This window comes from Odocoileus virginianus, chromosome 5 (assembly GCF_023699985.2).
Source record: "Odocoileus virginianus isolate 20LAN1187 ecotype Illinois chromosome 5, Ovbor_1.2, whole genome shotgun sequence".
Lineage (NCBI taxonomy): Eukaryota > Metazoa > Chordata > Mammalia > Artiodactyla > Cervidae > Odocoileus > Odocoileus virginianus.
In genome coordinates, this window is record NC_069678.1 from 63,373,309 (window position 1) to 63,390,112 (window position 16,804).

At 39.2% G+C, this 16,804-nt stretch overlaps 2 protein-coding genes across 10 annotated transcripts in view; one reads left to right on the forward strand and one right to left on the reverse strand.

Moving 5' to 3' along the window:
* The window catches only part of EFCAB7 (EF-hand calcium binding domain 7), a 53,582-nt gene extending 49,217 nt beyond the window's left edge, over window positions 1-4,365 (reverse strand). Inside the window, exons 1-2 of the mRNA XM_020885558.2 lie at window positions 3,956-4,365; window positions 1,805-1,992 (exon numbers count right to left, since the gene is read on the reverse strand). Coding sequence (XP_020741217.2) covers window positions 1,805-1,991 — 187 coding nt within the window. The 5' untranslated portion in view covers window position 1,992; window positions 3,956-4,365. The remainder of the gene's footprint in view (window positions 1-1,804; window positions 1,993-3,955) is intronic.
* Window positions 4,366-4,373: 8 nt separating this feature from the next.
* ITGB3BP (integrin subunit beta 3 binding protein) overlaps window positions 4,374-16,804 on the forward strand; it is an 82,027-nt gene continuing 69,596 nt past the window's right edge. For 7 of the 9 annotated variants that reach the window (XR_002312440.2, XR_011487846.1, XR_011487847.1 and 4 more), the window contains exon 1: window positions 4,380-4,463. Coding sequence is in view for 3 of the 9 variants with exons in the window: in XM_020885590.2 (XP_020741249.1) it covers window positions 4,459-4,463 (5 nt within the window). In the remaining 6 variants the exon portion in view is untranslated. Of the gene's footprint in view, window positions 4,464-16,804 lie in introns of all 9 variants that reach the window. The other 2 variants (XM_070468048.1, XM_070468047.1) reach the window with 2 other exon arrangements.

Genomic DNA, 16,804 nt, shown 5'->3' on the forward strand with positions numbered 1-16,804 from the left:
ATATATAGATAGATAGATATAAATATAGATATCTGTGTAATTGAGTCACTTTGTTGTACAGCAGTAATTAACATTGTAATTCAACTATACTTCAATTAAAAAACTAACAATAAAATATAATGAAAAGAAGTAAAAACAAAAGACCAATTCTCTGAAACCCTCATCCCTAAAAAACAGAAAACCCCAAATTCTTTTCTTTTAAAATTTCACTTATTTTCAAATACTGCCCTTTTACAATCATTCAATACATACCCATGTGTATATATGTGTACATATATATATATAAATATATATATATATCCTTTACATTTTCTCCAGTGTAGGTCAAATTTAGACTAGTGATTCAGTTGCCAAAAGCATTTTAATCTATTATCATAAATCTTAAAATACCAAGAATTTAAAAAACATTTTTAAGCAAGCAATTGGTGGAAGCTTTAAAAATATAGAAAAGTAAGATCATGGCATACGGTCCCATCACTTCATGGCAAATAGATGAGGCAACAATGGAAATAGTGACAGACTTTTATTTTTGGGGGCTCCAAAATCACTGTAGATGGTGACTGCAGCCATGAAATTAAAAGACGCTTGCTCCTTGGAAGAAAAGCTATGACAAACCTAGACAGCATATTAAAAAGCAGAGATGTTAGCTTGTCAACAAAGGTCTGTCTGGTCAACGCTATGGTTTTTCCAGTAGTCATGCATGGATGTGAGAGTTGGACTATAAATAAAGCTGAGTGCCAAAGAGCTGATGCTTTTGAACCGTGGTATTGGAGAAGACACTTGAGAGTCCCTTGGACTGCAAGGAGATCATACCAGTCAATCCTAAAGGAAATCAGTCCTGAATGTTCATTGGAAGGACTGATGTTGAGGATGAAACTCCAATACTTGGGCCACTTGATGCAAAGAACTGACTCACTGGAAAAGACAGAGGATGAGATGGTTGGATGGCTCACTGACTCAATGGACATGGGTTTGAGTAAGCTCCAGGAGTTGGTGATGGACAGGGAAACCTGGCGTGCTGCAGTCCATGGGGTCGTAAAGAGTCGGACACAACTGAGTGACTGAACTGAACTGAACCAAATACATACAAACATTGAAAGTTTTATTTTGAAGCTTCTGGATTATGTGAGGGCTTCTCTGGTGGCTCAGATGGTAAAGAGTCTGCCTGCAATGTGGGAGACCTGGGTGCAATCCCTGGGTCAGGAAGATCCCCTGGAGAAGGAAATGGCAACCCACTCCAGTATTCTTGCCTGGAAAATTCCATGGGCAGAGGAGCCTGGTAGGCTACATCCAACCATCAAACCTGGATTATGTAGATATATAAAATGACATAATATGGGCTTCCTTGGTGGCTCAGTGGTAAAAAATCTGCCTGCCAATACAGGAGACATGGGTTCAATTCCTGGTCCAGGAAGATCCCACATGCTACATGGCAACTAAACTCATGTGCCACAACTATTGAGCCCGTGCTCCAGAGCCCAGGAACCACGATCACTGAAGTCCTGCACCCGACAGCCCATGCTCTACAACAAGAGAAGCCACTGCAATGAGAAGTCCATGCACTCTAACTATAGAGTGGCTCTCTCTCATCACAACAGAGGAAGCCTGTGCAGAGCAAGGAAGTCCCAGCACAGCCAAAAATACATAAATAAATAAAATTAGAATGACACAATAGCATAACGTAGTTCTACCGCTCAAGCTTAACCAAGCAACTGGAATGATTCAACAATGTAATTCTAATTGCAGTCTTTCTGATCTATTAACTTTCAGCAAATAAGGAAAACTACTTAGTTAAAAAAATTACCTAAGTAAAGTTGATCTTTAGAAATAATGTTATCTAAACTGCTTTTGAAAACAGTTAAGTAGGCAGCTCTACAATTCATATAAAATATCTCCTCTTCAGTTAGCGGAAATTTCTTTGATCGAGGACTCTCTGAATGCGTTGATTTCTGACTGGAGAAAGCTGCATCACTTCCTGGACTGATGGCCATTCTATTAAAAAATAATTTAAAATTTTGTTTTAGTCACTGTTAGTCCTAAAATGAAAATGTCACTTTGCCTTTCAAATGGTGGTGGCGGTGGGGGTGGGGGTGGGGGTGGGGCGCAGAATCAAGACATGAAGGTTTTTATATGTGGAAAAATGATGTACATTATAATATGCATATGGTTAAATTATCATATGTTAAACTAGAATAAGTTTTTGGCAGTTAATTTCTAAATATAGAGAACCCAAAGAACAAAGCTAAAACAAAGATGTAACATAAATACAAAAGAAGACTCATAGGGCAAAGGAAAAGCACACATTCATTCTCTCAAAATTAGAGGACAGTCAGTTGAGACTCTTCATAGGATTGTCATGAGCATTAATTAAACTAACACATTTGAAGCACATAGAACAGTGCCAGGCACATAATAAATGCTAAATAAACTATAGAGTGAAACTCCACCATAATGATAATTTGAGTATAATGTGATTGGCAGTTGGCATTCATCTCCAAAGCAGCAACCATGTCATTTCACTAACATCTCAATACTGCAGCCCCACATTTAAAATGACTGAATTTAAAAATAATAATAATAATAATAAAATGACTGAATTTTAAAAATCCCATGTATAGAATTATCCTGCGGTTTTACTGTATTCTATTACCATCAATAATAATGTTAATAATAACAATAATTTGGGGGTTTATACAGCACCTCTGCTCATAAGAGTTTAAAGAACTGTCATACATCTTGATATATACCTACTACAGTGGTCAGGTACTATCTGCACCTTTTATAGATAAGAAAATAGAGAGGCAGAGATTTCACCCAGCTAAGAGTAAGGAGAAAAAGCATGTAGATTTCAGTAACAGTTTCTTCTTTTTTCATATGAAAAAAGGTTTCTTGTACAACAGTTACTATAAGGAACTAAATTGTGCTGGTGGTCTAACAGCTTCCAACATTATTTTACCCAGCTTTGACTTCTAAAAATACATTTCAACCCAATAAATTGAATATTTCTAGTTCAACAATAAGACGACACAGGTACAGTCCCCTTCAGGACTCATTGGATTCTTAAATCAGGAGGCCTAAATCACTAACACCTTCTTGAATTATATAGGTCTTTTACACTTGGGAAAGAAAGATAATAATCGCTTATCATGGATGAAGTACCCTATTCATAATACACAGACTGCCTGCCTGACACTTTCATCTTACACCAGATTTAGAAGGACCCCACAGGGATGTGGTGTCACAGTCTGGTTACTGCAAATTGGTATCACTATAATTAAGCATCACAGTTTTTAAACACATATGCGTGCACGCATATCTTCACAAATGTGAAAGAAATCTCTTCCAATAAGGAAAGGGAATGAACGTTCATTTTGAAGCCAGCAACTTAGAAATATAAGGTTTTGCGTGGGTTTTTTTTTTTAGATTGTCCTCAACTGCTCTTTCCAAATAAACTGACGCCCTCAAATGGAAATCCCACGGCAAAAATGTTCCAGAATTCTTTTTTTTCCCCCTTCTCCGTAACATGAGACTAAACTAAAGCATAAGTAAATATATAATTGAGCCCCTCAGGCTTGGAAACCTTCTGCATTTAAACTCCAGGCCGAGACCAAGACAGGGGCCTAGAGAGTACATTGCAGCAAACGCTCCATAAATAACCAGCCACACAATAGCAAGAAAAATAAACTGTTAACAAGCGCCTAAGGCTTCTAGAGGGCCAAGTGAAAGCAGAGAGTCATTCGTCACCGTCCCTACACTGTAAAATACATTCAGGACTGATCTCGGGCAACATCTCTCTATTTTTTGTATTACTCTGGGAATAAAATCGCATTTGTATGTACATTTTAAGTACAGACATGGAGCAAGTGTACGTATGACAAAGAAGTAGGTGGAGAAATGGAAGCCGAACAGTGAGGGACGGAGCGAGCAAAGAGAGAGACAGCGAGTTGCTTGCTACCTAACTGCTGGTCACAAACGAGGGAGCGTAGCCAATTCTCTTCAAAGCCTCCGCAGTCCTCCGCAGCAGGACAGTCCTCAGCCCTCTTTTAATTACCATGGAAACTGCATCTCTCGGCCACCGGAAACAAGATACAGAGCACCTCCCTAAATGGTCCGGCTAGAAATCTGCGGATACATATTCCAGAGTGAACAGAGATGGCTCTGTCTCTCCTTTTTCGGGTAGCCTTCTTGTCAGAATCCTGAGAGAGGGTCCTGCGTTGCCTTGGCAAGGGCTGGGTGCTGTCTATGTGTTGACTCTCCCCTCATCTTACTGGCATACATTGGGATCCCTTGTCGCTGGGGGAGTGTTTCCGGCGGGCCTCTTTGAGTGCAGCACAGCGTCGAGTGTCTGTTCGCCCGCGCTTTTCAGGCTTCAATGTGTCTCTCGGAAGATTCTCTGTTTACGGACGGAGTTGCTTAGTGATTTTATCCGGCGACGGAGCTGCGTTCCTGAAAGTCGAAATGCCGTAAGTATCTCTTCCTTCGGGTGTTGCTGTGTTTGGGTACCTCTGTGAGCAAGACGAGTAGATATTTTGTGGCCCAGTAACCTTTTCCGTTGTCTTTTTCAGAGAGTAAATTTGTCTCTTTCTCCGACATTTCCTGGTGCTTGGTTCCCCAACACAACTCTGCTTCTCTTCCTTCCAGTTTTACTTATCTAGTAGTATTTGTTCATTTTAATTCTGAGTCTCCAAGGCTTTTGACAGATTTTATAGGCTGTGGGCCATATTTAGTGATGTATTACTTAAATAACTTCAAATACGTTTAACATACCGAAAATAGGATAGAGTACATTGCAAAACGCCGTATAATTTGATAAAGCCCCTTAATGTCTAGATTAGCGTGGTTAAGTTCCTATAAACTTGTAGCAGAGATCATGAACCGGGTCCCAAGAGAACTAAATTCTAGCTTTCAAAAGAGGACGCGTAGTCAGTTCTGTAAAGAGCTGATCAACGTTGAGCGAATCACTTAACTTCAGGCTGTAGTTTTTTTGCTTATCATTGCCCTGTAGAGACTTTTTTTTTTTTTCCAAAGCTCAGTAAAGAACTTTTTCTTTGGTGTAGGAGTGGAGATAATATATCAATTCAGTCGCTCACTCGTATCCGACTCCGTGACCCCTTAGACTGCAGCATGCCAGGCTTCCCTGTCCGTCACCAACTCCCAGAGCTTACCCAACTCATGTCCGTTCAGTCGGTGATGCCGTCCAACTATCTCATCCTGTGTCGTCCCCTTTTGCACTTGCCTTCAATCTTTTCCAGCATCAGGTTCTTTTCAGATGAGTCAGTTCTTCGCATCAGGTGGCCAACGTATTGGAGTTTCAGCCTCAACATCAGTCCTTCCAATGAACATTCAGGACTGATCTCCTTTAGGATGGACTGTTATGATCTCCTTGCAGTCCAAGGGACTTTGAGTAGTCTTCTCCAACACCACAGGTCAAAAGCATCCGTTCTTCGGCTCTCAGCTTTCTTTGTAGTCCAACTGTCACATCCACACATGACTACCAGAAAAACCATAGCTTTGACTAGATGGACCTTTGTTGGCAAAGTAATGTCTCTGCTTTTTAATATGCTGTCTAGGTTGGTCATAACTTTTCTTCCAAGGAGTAAGCATCTTTTACTTTCTTGGCTGCAGTCACCATCTGCAGTGATTTTGGAGCCCAGAAAAATAAAGTCTGTCACTGTTTCCATTGTTTCCCCATCTATTTGCCATGAAGTGATGGGACCAGATGCCATGATCTTAGTTTCCTGAATGTTGAGCTTTAAGCCAACTTTTTCACTCTCCTCTTTCACTTTCATCAGGAGGCTCTTTAGTTTTTCACTTTCTGCCGTAAGGGTGGTGTCATCTGCATATCTGAGGTTATTGATATTTCTCCCAGCAATCTCAATTCCATCTTGTGCTTTATCCATCCCAGCATTTCTCATGATGTATTCTGCATATAAGTTAAATAAGCAGGGTGACAATATACAGCCTTGACGTATTCCTTTTCTATTTGGAACCAGTCTGTTCCATGTCCAGTTCTAACTGTTGCTTCCTGGCCTGCATACAGATTTCTCAAGAGGCAGGTCAGGTGGTCTGGTATTCCCATCACTTTTACAATTTTCCAGTTTGTTGTGATCCACACAGTCAAAGCCTTTGGCATAGTCAATAAGGCAGAAGTAGCTGTTTTTCCTGGAACTCTCTTGCTTATTCTATGATACAGCAGATGTTGGCAATTTGATCTCTGGTTCCTCTGCCTTTTCTAAATCCATCTTGAACATCTGGAAGTTCACGGTTCACATATTATTGAATCCTGGCTTGGAGAATTTTGAGCGTTTCTTTGCTAGCATGTGAGATGAGTGTAATTGTGTGGTAGTTTGAACATTCTTTGGGATTGGAATGAAAACTGACCTTTTTCAGTCCTGTGGCCACTGCTGAGTTTTCCACATTTGCTGGCATATTGAATGCAACACTTTCACAGCATCATCTTTTAGGATTTGAAATAGCTCAACTGGAATTCCGTCACCTCCACCAGCTTTGTTCGTAGTGATGCTTCCTCAGGCCCACTTGACTTCACATTCCAGGATGTCTGGCTCTAGGTGAGAGATCACACCATCCTGATGATCTGGGTTTTGAAGATCTTTTTTGTACAGTTCTCTGTATTGCCTCCTTTTCTCAATATCTTCATTTCTGTTTGGTCCATACCATTTTTGTCCTTTATTGTGCACATCTTTGCGTAAAATGTTCCCTCGGTATCTCTAATTTCTTTGATGAGATCACTAGTCTTTCCCATTCTATTGTTTTCCTCTTATTTCTTTGAGGAAGGGTTTCTTATCTCTCCTTGCTGTTCTTTGGAACTCTGCATTCAAATGGGTATAGCTTTCCTTTTCTCCTTTGTTTTTTGCTTCTCTTCTTTTCACAGCCTTTTGTAAGGCCTCCTCAGAGAGCCATTTTGCTTTTTTGCATTTCTTTTTCTTGGGGATAGCCTTGATCCCTGTCTCCTGTACAGTGTCACAAATCTCCATCCATAGTTCTTCAGGCACTATGTCCGTCAGATCTAGTTCCTTAAATCTATTTCCCACTTCCACTGTATAATTATAAGGGATTTGATTTAGGTCATACCTGAATGGTCTAGTGGTTTTCCCTACTTTCTTCAATTTCAGTCTGAATTTGGCAATAAGGAGTTCATGATCTGAGCCACAGTCAGCTCCTGATCTTGTTTTTGCTGACTGTATAGAGCTTCTCCATCTTTGGCTGCAAAGAATATAATCAGTCTGATTTCAGTATCGACCATCTGGTGATGTCCATGTGTAGAGTTTTCTCTTGTGTTGTTGGAAGAGGGTGTTTGCTATGATCATTGCGGAGATAACATATAACACATGAAGTTCTCTGGCTGCCTCTTGTCCCCAGGCTGATTTAGGTACCCTCCTCCTGTGCATTTCTAGAATAACTTATCTCCATTATTTTCAGTTCAGTTGCTCAGTGGTGTCCAACTCTTTCCAGCCCCATGGACTATAGCATGCCAGGCTTCCCTGTCCATCACCAGCTCCCAGAGCTTGTTCAGATTCATGTCTGTCGAGTTGGTGATGCCATTCAACCATCTCATCCTCTGTCCTCCTTTTCTCCTGTCTTCAGTCTTTTCCAGCATCAGGGTCTTTTCCAGTGAGTCTGTTCTTCAGATCAGGTGGCCAAAGTCTTGGTGCTTCAGCTTCAGCATCAGTCCTTCCAATGAATATTCAGGACTGATTTCCTTCAGAATTGACTGGTTTGATCTCCTTGCAATCCAAGGGACTCTCAAGAGTCTTCTCCAACACCACAGTTCAACAGCATCAGCTCTTTGGAATTCAGCTTTCTTTATAGTCCAACTCTCACATCCATATATGACTACTTGAAAAACCATAGCTTTGACTAGATGGACCTTTGTGGTTAAAGAAATGTCTCTGCTTTTTAATATGCTGTCTGGGTTTGTCAGGGCTTCCCTCATAGCTCAATTGGTAAAGAATCCGCCTGCGGTGCAGAAGACACCTTTACGATTCCTGGGTCGGGAAGATCTGCTGGAGAAGCGATAAGCCTCTCACTCTAGTATTCTTGGGCTTCCCTTGTGGTTGAACTGGTAAAGAATCCGCCTGCAATGCCCATGACCTCGGTCGATCCCTGGGTTGGGAAGATCCCCTGGAAAAGGAAAGGGTACCCACTCCAGTATTCTGGCCTGGAAAATTCCATGGACTATGCAATTCATGGAGTTGCAAAAAGTTGGACACGACTGAGCGACTTTTACTTCACTTCAGTTCCCTTCAGGTTTGTCATAGCTTTTCTTCCAAGGAGCAAGCATCTTTTAATTTCATGGCTGCAGGCACCATCTGCAGTGATTTTGGAGCCCAAGAAAATAAAGTCTGTCACTGTTTCCATTGTTTCCCCATCTATTTGCCAAATGCAAAGTAATACATGTGGGAGGAGGAACATCTGAAGCAAATAGGAATTGATATGAAAGTGGAAAGATTTACAAAAATAATAACCTACATTTGTTGAATATGTAATTATGATTTGGATACTGTGATTAAGTGTCTTCAGTTCAGTTCAATCACTCAGTCGTGTCTGACTCTTTGCGACCCCATGAACCCCAGCACGCCAGGCCTCCCTGTCCATCACCAACTCCTGGAGTCCACCCAAACCCATGTCCGTTGTGTTGGTGATGCCATCCAACCGCCTCATCCTCTGTCGTCCCTTCTCCTGCCCTCAATCTTTCCCAGCATCAGGGTCTTTTCAAATGAGTCAGCTCTTCGCATCAGGTGGCCAAAGTGTTGGAGTTTCAGCTTCAACATCAGGCCCTCCAATGAACTGTCTACCTACATTTTTTAATGAATTCTAAAAAAGACCTTGGGAGGTAGGTGCTGCTGTTAGCTCTACTTTCTAGATAAGAAAGCTTAGCACCTAATAAGGTGCTACACACAGGTAGCAATAAATACATTTCACTTATATCTTTAAAAGTTATGGATTATTAACGAGGTTTTCCTTTCCCCAGAATGAAGCAAAAAGACTTGCCTCCTTACTCTTGCTCTAGAAAAAGAACCCAGTTAGCACTTATACAAAACTATGAGGATAACCTTGCAAACTCCCTGTCAAATAGGAAACAGTGGAAACTGTTGCGTGTTTGCATAATAAGTAGTGATACTTCCTGAGCTGTGCTCCTGTCCTGCTGTAGATAGTAGGGGACCCCTAAAAGCTGTTAAATGTGGACCTTTTGGACTCCTGTTTTCATAACATTAACTGGTACCTGTTATCTTAGGAGAGTCTGCAGTAATTAAATTCTGACAGTAAATACATGACCTTAAAGTTATGTAGCAGCTTTATATATATATATGTATATGTGTAAAGTTGATATATAGCAGTTTCACTGAGTTAATTTTGGCAAAGTGATTTAAGATGACATTAATGGTTATATATGGTTATATAATGCAAAAGCACTTCAGAGGAGCTCCATAATTGTTAGCAAACTTTTAGTTTTCAACGTGGTTAAACTGCAGGGTCACAAATAAGTTATCTTGGCAAGTTATATGTAAAAGTGATATGGTTTTTAAGTGATGTTTAGATGATAACTTTTTGATATGAACTTGGCATTTTTGGCATGGGATTGTGTGGTCTATCTCCTTTCTAATTTATTTGAACCTCGACATGGAAAAAATATAACAAGTAATTTTGGAATATGCATGGCCTATATGTAAAGTAAGTATAACAGTAATGTCCCATAATAATAGAGTGGATGGATGAATCTTAAAAACATACCGGATGAAAGAGCCAATTTGTCAAAAATTACATATAGCATATTATCTTTATAAAGCTTGAAAGTAAAAGTCGCTCAGTTGTGTCCGACTCTTTGCGACCCCATGGACTATACAATCCATGGAATTCTCAAGGCCAGAATCCTGGAGTAGGTAACCTGTCCCTTCTCCAGGGGATCTTCCCAACCCAGGGATAGAACCCAGGTCTCCCGCATTGCAGGTGTATTCTTTACCAGCTGAGCCACAAGGGAAATCCTTACAAAGCTTAAGAACAAGCAAAAAACTATAGTTGAGGATTCTGTATGTTTATGATAAGTTTATTTAGGGAAGAAAAACAGAGGAATGATAAATACAAAGTTTAGTTTAATGGTAACCTTTCTGGGAAAAGCAGACAGATTAGAGAAAGCACATATCCATATGGATAGAAAGTACCTATCCATAATGGTAATGGTCTAGTTCTTAAGTTGTGTGGTGAGTTTATGGATGTTTATTTTCACATTATGCTTCATAAATTAATCATTCTGTATGTATTCTTTAGTGTCAGATACTACTCAGAATGTTTTTTAAAAATTTAGGAATCAATTATCTTGAATTACAGTCTCAATAACTATAGTTTTGTCTGCCTTCTTTTTGATCATATAAGGCAGATACTATCTTGGAACTGGGAAAATAAATGCATTGGATAAATGCTGATCCTGATTTCATTAGGCTAATCATCATCCCTTTTAACTTTGCTTCTCTCCTGTGTACATTATAAAATTAGTGGCATCATTATTTCTCCATCTAGGTTGAAACTTTAATTTTTTTTAATTTTTGGATTTGAAGACTTTGAAGTAAGACAAACCAGGGTTTGAATCTTGGTTCTGCTACTTTACCAACTGTGACACTTAGATTGTTACTCATTGATCTCATGGATTAGTATAGTTATTCAGTAAATATTAATTGAATGATTAAGTTGCTGCTTAAAGAGAATTCATTTTGTGTACACAAATTCAAACCATGTTTATATTTGCATGATACTAAAAGTCAAATTGTTATTTGCATAATACTAAAAGTCATTTCATCTTTGGGACAGATGAAAATGGGGATTACTTCCTCTGTCCCAATGGAAAGATCTTTGGAGTACACATTAGATATGTTAGGATGGAAAGTGCAGGGGCCCCTGGGTGGCTCACAGACAGTTTGGCAGTCAGAAATGCTTTACAAGGAGAGGCACCCTCTGATGATGAACATGCCCAGGGGGGTCCCTTGGACTTGAGGCATCCAATTCTAATTTCCCCTTACAGGAGAACCAGAGAAGGAGATGGCGACCTACTCCAGTATTCTTGCCTAGAGAATTTCATGGACAGAGGAGCCTGGCGGGCTACAGTCCATGGGATCACAAAGAGTCAGACGTGACTGAGTGACTAACACTTACTTACACTTTAAAGTCAAGCATAGTTTTGTAGTAGCTCTTTCTGTAAATAATCAAATCCCCTTTTAAGTGTTTCCCCTGCCCCATTATATCTTTTCCTTTTAAAGATTCCTAGTATTAACTTGCTTAGTCTTTCTAATTAGTGTGGATTATTATACTAATTCAGACAAGGACATTCCATCTGTTCCTGTGAGAGTCAGTTTTATTCTGTTCCAATCTGTAGACTGAGTTAAGGTTATAGTTGGAATACTTTCAGTATTGGAGGAAACTTTTAAATAGTATTTCTGTGGGGTCCATTCTGATGACATATTCGTGAAAATCAATGAGTTTCTCTGAGAGAACGTTAAAATATGCTTTATATTCCTTGATAAAGAAGATTGATTCCAGGAAGCCCCACATGTACCCAAATCTGTGTATGCTCAAGTCCCTTACATAAAATGGCTTAGTAAGGTGGAAACAGTTGGCCCTCTGTATCCAAGGGTTTTCTGTCCTCAGATTCAACCAACCATGGATGAAAATCTTGACCACAGATGTGAAACCCATTAATATGGAGGGTTGACTGTGTATTTATTGAAAAAAATCTGTGTATAAGTAGACTAGTACGTTCAAACTAGTATGTTCAAGGGTCAACTGTATGTATTTTTTGGCTTGTAACTTCTTGAATAGATCCAAGTGTTCAAAGCAAGAATTATAACACTTATTGTGAGTTTTATAATGTTTATATGTTTAACAGTATAACACAAAGGACAGAGTGAATGGACAGTAGCACTGTAAAATTCTTATATTTTTGTTAAGTTGTATTGTCTTAACTCTAAATGAACTGTGATGTGTTAAAAAGGTATATTATAGTTCCCAGAGTAACTAATAAAAAATAGAAAGATAATACATAACCAAAATGTACAAAAAACTGTAGAAGAATTGAAGTGATATACTAAAAATATCTAATCAAAAAAGGCAGCAAAGGAAGATCAGAGGGAAAAAGAGACAGAAAACAGGTAGCAAAATGTAGACCCAACTGTATAATAATTCCATTAAGTCTAAGTGCCAATGAAAAGATTGAGAATATCAGACTAGATTTAAAGATATATATATACACACACCAACCCATTTAATCCTATTAACACAGATACCACCCCCATCAGAAACCAAAATACAAAAAAAGAATTGTAAGAAAATTGTTGGCTGATATATTCTTTTTCATGAACATAGAATCAACTCAGAATTTAAGACTTGAAGGTAATACCTAGGACCATAAATCTCTTTTTTTTTTTTTTCTTTTTCTTTTTTTTTTCATAAATCTCTTGAAAAAAACATAGGCCATAAACTCCATAACATTGGTCTTGGAACGATCTTTTGGATCTGATGTTGAAAGCAAAGGCATTAACAGCAAAAATAAGTGGGACAACATTAAAATAAAAAGTTTCTGCACAGAAAAAGCTTCTTCATCAACAAAAGGCAATTTGCAGAATGGGAGAAAGTATCTGAAAATTACATGTCTGATAAGGGATTAATATCCAAAATATACAAAGAACTCCTACAGCTCAATAGCAAAAAAAGAAAATGAAAACCAGTCAAATTAAAGAATGGGCAGAGGATCTGAGGAAACATTTTTTCTGGAGAGGACATACAGATGGCAACAGGTACATGAAAAGGTGTTCAGCATCACTAATCAAAATGCAAATCAAAACCACAATGAGCTATCACCTCACACCTGTTAGAATGGCTCTTATCAAAAAGATAAGATATAACAAGTGCTAGTGAGAATGTGGACAAAGGGGAACCTGGGCGTTGCTAATGGGAATCTAAATTGGTGCAGCCACTATGGAAAGCAGTAAGGAGTTTCCTCAAAATACAGAACTCCTATGTGATCCAGCAACTCCATTTCTGAGTGTTTATCTGAAGGAAATTAAAACACTAACTCAGAAAGATACATATACCCCCATGTTCATTACAGCATTATTTACAATAGCCAAATATCCACCAGTATTCATCCAGTGGTTGAATGAATAAAGAAAATCTGGTGTGTGTATATGTGTATGTATTATATGTGTGTGTGTATATATTATTCAACCATAACAAAAAAGAAAATCCTGCCACTTGCAGTATGGATGGCATCTTGAGGCCTTATGCTAAACGAGATGTCGGAAAGATAAAGGTTAATACCATATAATCTCACTTATGTTCAGAATCTTTAAAAAGAACAAACTCATGGAAAAAGAGGTAAGACTTGTGTTTACTAGAGACAGGAGGGAAGAATTGAAGGAAGGTGGTCAAAAGGTACAGACTTCTAGTTACGAAATGAAATCAAGTGCTGGGAATGTAATGTACAGTGTGGTTACTATAGTTAATAATACTATATGTTTGAAAGTTGCTAAGAGAGTAGTTAGGTAGGTCTTAGAATGCAAAATCGATTGGGCCTTAGGAAACATCACTACAAACAAAGCTAGTAGAGATAATGAAATTTCAGTTGAGCTGTTTCAAATCCTAAGAGATGATGCAGATTAAAGTGCTGCACTCAATATGCCAGCAAATTTGGAAAACTCAGCAGTTGTCACAGGACTGGAAAAGATCAGTTTTCATTCCAGTCCCAAAGAAAGACAATATCATAGAATGTTCAAACACCACACAATTGCACTTATCTCACATGCTAGCGAAGTAATGCTCAAAATTCTCCAAGCAAGGCTTCAGCCGGGCTATGTGAACCAACAATTTCCAGATGTTCAAGCTGGTTTTAGAAAAGGAAGAGGAGCCGGAGATAGATTGCTAGCATCGATTGGATCATCGAAAAAGCAGGGGAGTTCCAGAAAAACATCTACTTCTGCTTTATTGACTACACTAAAGCCTTTGACTGTGTGGATCACAACAGACTGTGGAAAATTCTTCAAGAGATGGGAATACCAGACCACCTTACCTGCCTCCTGAGAAATCTGTATGCAGGTCAAGAAGCAACAGTTAGGAACAGATATGGAACAATAGACTGGTACCAAATTGGGAAAGGAGTATGTCAAGGCTGCATATTGTCACCCTGCTTATTTAACTTATATGCAGAGTACATCATGTAAAATGCCAGACTGGATGAAGCACAAGCTGGAATCAAGAATTCCGGGAGAAATAACAATAACCTCAAATATGCAGATGACACCATCCTTACAGCAGAAAGTGAAGAACCAAAGAGCCTTTTGATGAAAGTGAAAGAGAGCGGCCTTTGAGTGTGTGGATTACAGTAAACTCTGGAAAATTCTGAAAGTGATGGGAATACCAGACTACCTGACTTGCCTCTTGAGAAACCTATATGCAGCTCAGGAAGCAACAGTTAGAACTGGACATGGAACAACAGACTTGTTCCATATAGGAAAAGGAGTAAATCAAGGCTGCATATTGTCACCCTGCTTATTTAACTTATATGCAGAGTACATCATGAGAAATGCTGGGATGGATGAAGCACAAGCTGGAATCAAGATTGCCAGGAGAAATATCAATAACCTCAGATATGCAGAGGACACCACCCTTATGGCAGAAAGTGAAGAACTAAAGAGCCTCTTGATGAAAGTGAAAGGAGAGAGAGAAAGTTGGCTTAAAGCTCAACATTCAGAAAACTAAGATCATGGCATCTGGTCCTATCACTTCATGGTAAATAGATGGGGAAACAATGGAAACAGTGACAGGCTTTATTTTTTGGGCTCCAAAATCACTGCAGATGGTGACTGCAGCCAAGAAATTAAAGATACTTACTCCTTGGAAGGAAAGTTATGACCAACCCAAATAGCATATTAAAAACCAGAGACATTACTTTGCCAATAAAGGTCCATCTCGTCAAGGCTATGGTTTTTCTGGTAGTCATGTATGGATGTGAGAATTGGAATATAAAGAAAGCTGAGTGCCAAAGAATTGATGCTTTTGAACTGTGGTGTTGGAAAAGACTCTTGAGAGTCCCTTGGACTGCAAGGAGATCCAAACAGTCAATCCTAAAGGAGATCAGTCCTGAATGTTCATTGGAAGGACTGATGTTGAAGCTGAAACTCCAGTACTTTGGCCACCTGATGCAAAGAGCTGACTCATTTGAAAAGACCCTGATGCTGGGAAAGATTGAAGGCGGGAGGAGAAGGGGATGACAGAGGATGAGATCGTTGGATGGCATCACCGAATCAGTGGACATGAGTTTGAGTAAACTCCGTGAGTTGGTGACGGACTGGGATTCCTGCTGTCCTGCAACCCATGGGGGTTGCAAGGAGTTGGACATGACTGAGCAACTGAACTGAACTGAACTGAAGCTCTGGGGGTTGGTGATGGACAGAGAAGCCTGGCATTCTGCAGTCCATGGAGTCCCCAAGTTGGACATGACTGAGCGACTTAACTGAAGGGAGTAGCCCTCAAAGTTCTCATCACAAGAAAAAAAGTTATCAATGTGTGTGGTGATGGATTTTAACTAGACTTACTATGATGATCATCTTCACAGTATATACATACATTGAATCATTTTGTTGTATATCTGAAATCAGTGTATTTAAATTGTTGAATTATTGTTCAGTTATTGAAATTAATTGTATTTCAGTCAAAGAAATTTCCTGACTTTGATGATTGTATTGTGATTATGTAAGAGAATATTCTTGTTATTAGAAAAACACACAAATATTTTTGCATAAAGGTATACAGGGTCTGTAACATTTTCAGTAGATCATAAAAAAGATTTTGCATTGTATATGTATGTATTTGTGTTTGTTTATATATAGAGAATGGTAAAGCAACTGGGACAAAATGTAATAAGTATTAAAGTCTGGGTTAAGGATAACAAAAACTGTTACTAGAATTTTTTTTTTCTTTTTTGAGTGCTGAGGTCTGTAGCGTTAGATTATATGGACTTGATTGGATTAGATGATTCCCTTCTTTCTAGTCTGCCTGCAATGCGGGAGACCCAGGTTCAATCCCTGGATTGGAAAGATACCCTGGAGAAGGAAATGGCAGCCCATTCCAGCATTCTGCCTGGAAAATCCCATGGACGGAGGAGTCTGGCAGGCTACAGTCCATTGCGTCACAAAGAGTCGGCACTAAGAGTCGGACATGACTAGCAACTTTCACTTTCATAGTTGTTTTACAATATTGTGTTGGTTTCTGTTGTACAGCAATGTAAATCAGCTATGTGTGTGCATGTATCGTCTCCCTCCTGGGCCTCCCCTGACCCCCACTCCGTCCCACCCACCTGGGGTCACCGTAGAGCATCAGGCTGAGCTCCGTGTGCTGTACTTCAGGCTCCTGGTACAGATGAGCCGAGAATGTTCTTAACTTTAAAATATATAAAAATTAAGTTACCCCTCAAACTACTCATCAAATTGTTTTCTAACTTGCTCTGTAACAAGAGAAGCCACTGCAATGAGAAGCCCTCTTGCCACAACTAGAGAAAGTCTGTGAGCATCAATGAAGACCCAATGTAGCCATAAACAAATAAATAGAAATAAACATTTAAAAATACTAATGGATGGGTTAAACAGTAAATTAGATGCAATTAAAGAAAGAATTGTAAACTAGAAGATTGACCTGAAGAAATTGCCCCAAAAGTAGCATAGAGATCAATGATAAGAAATAGATGTTTGGAGATATGAAAAATGGCATGGAAAATCTAAGATTTCTTAGACTCGAGGGAGTC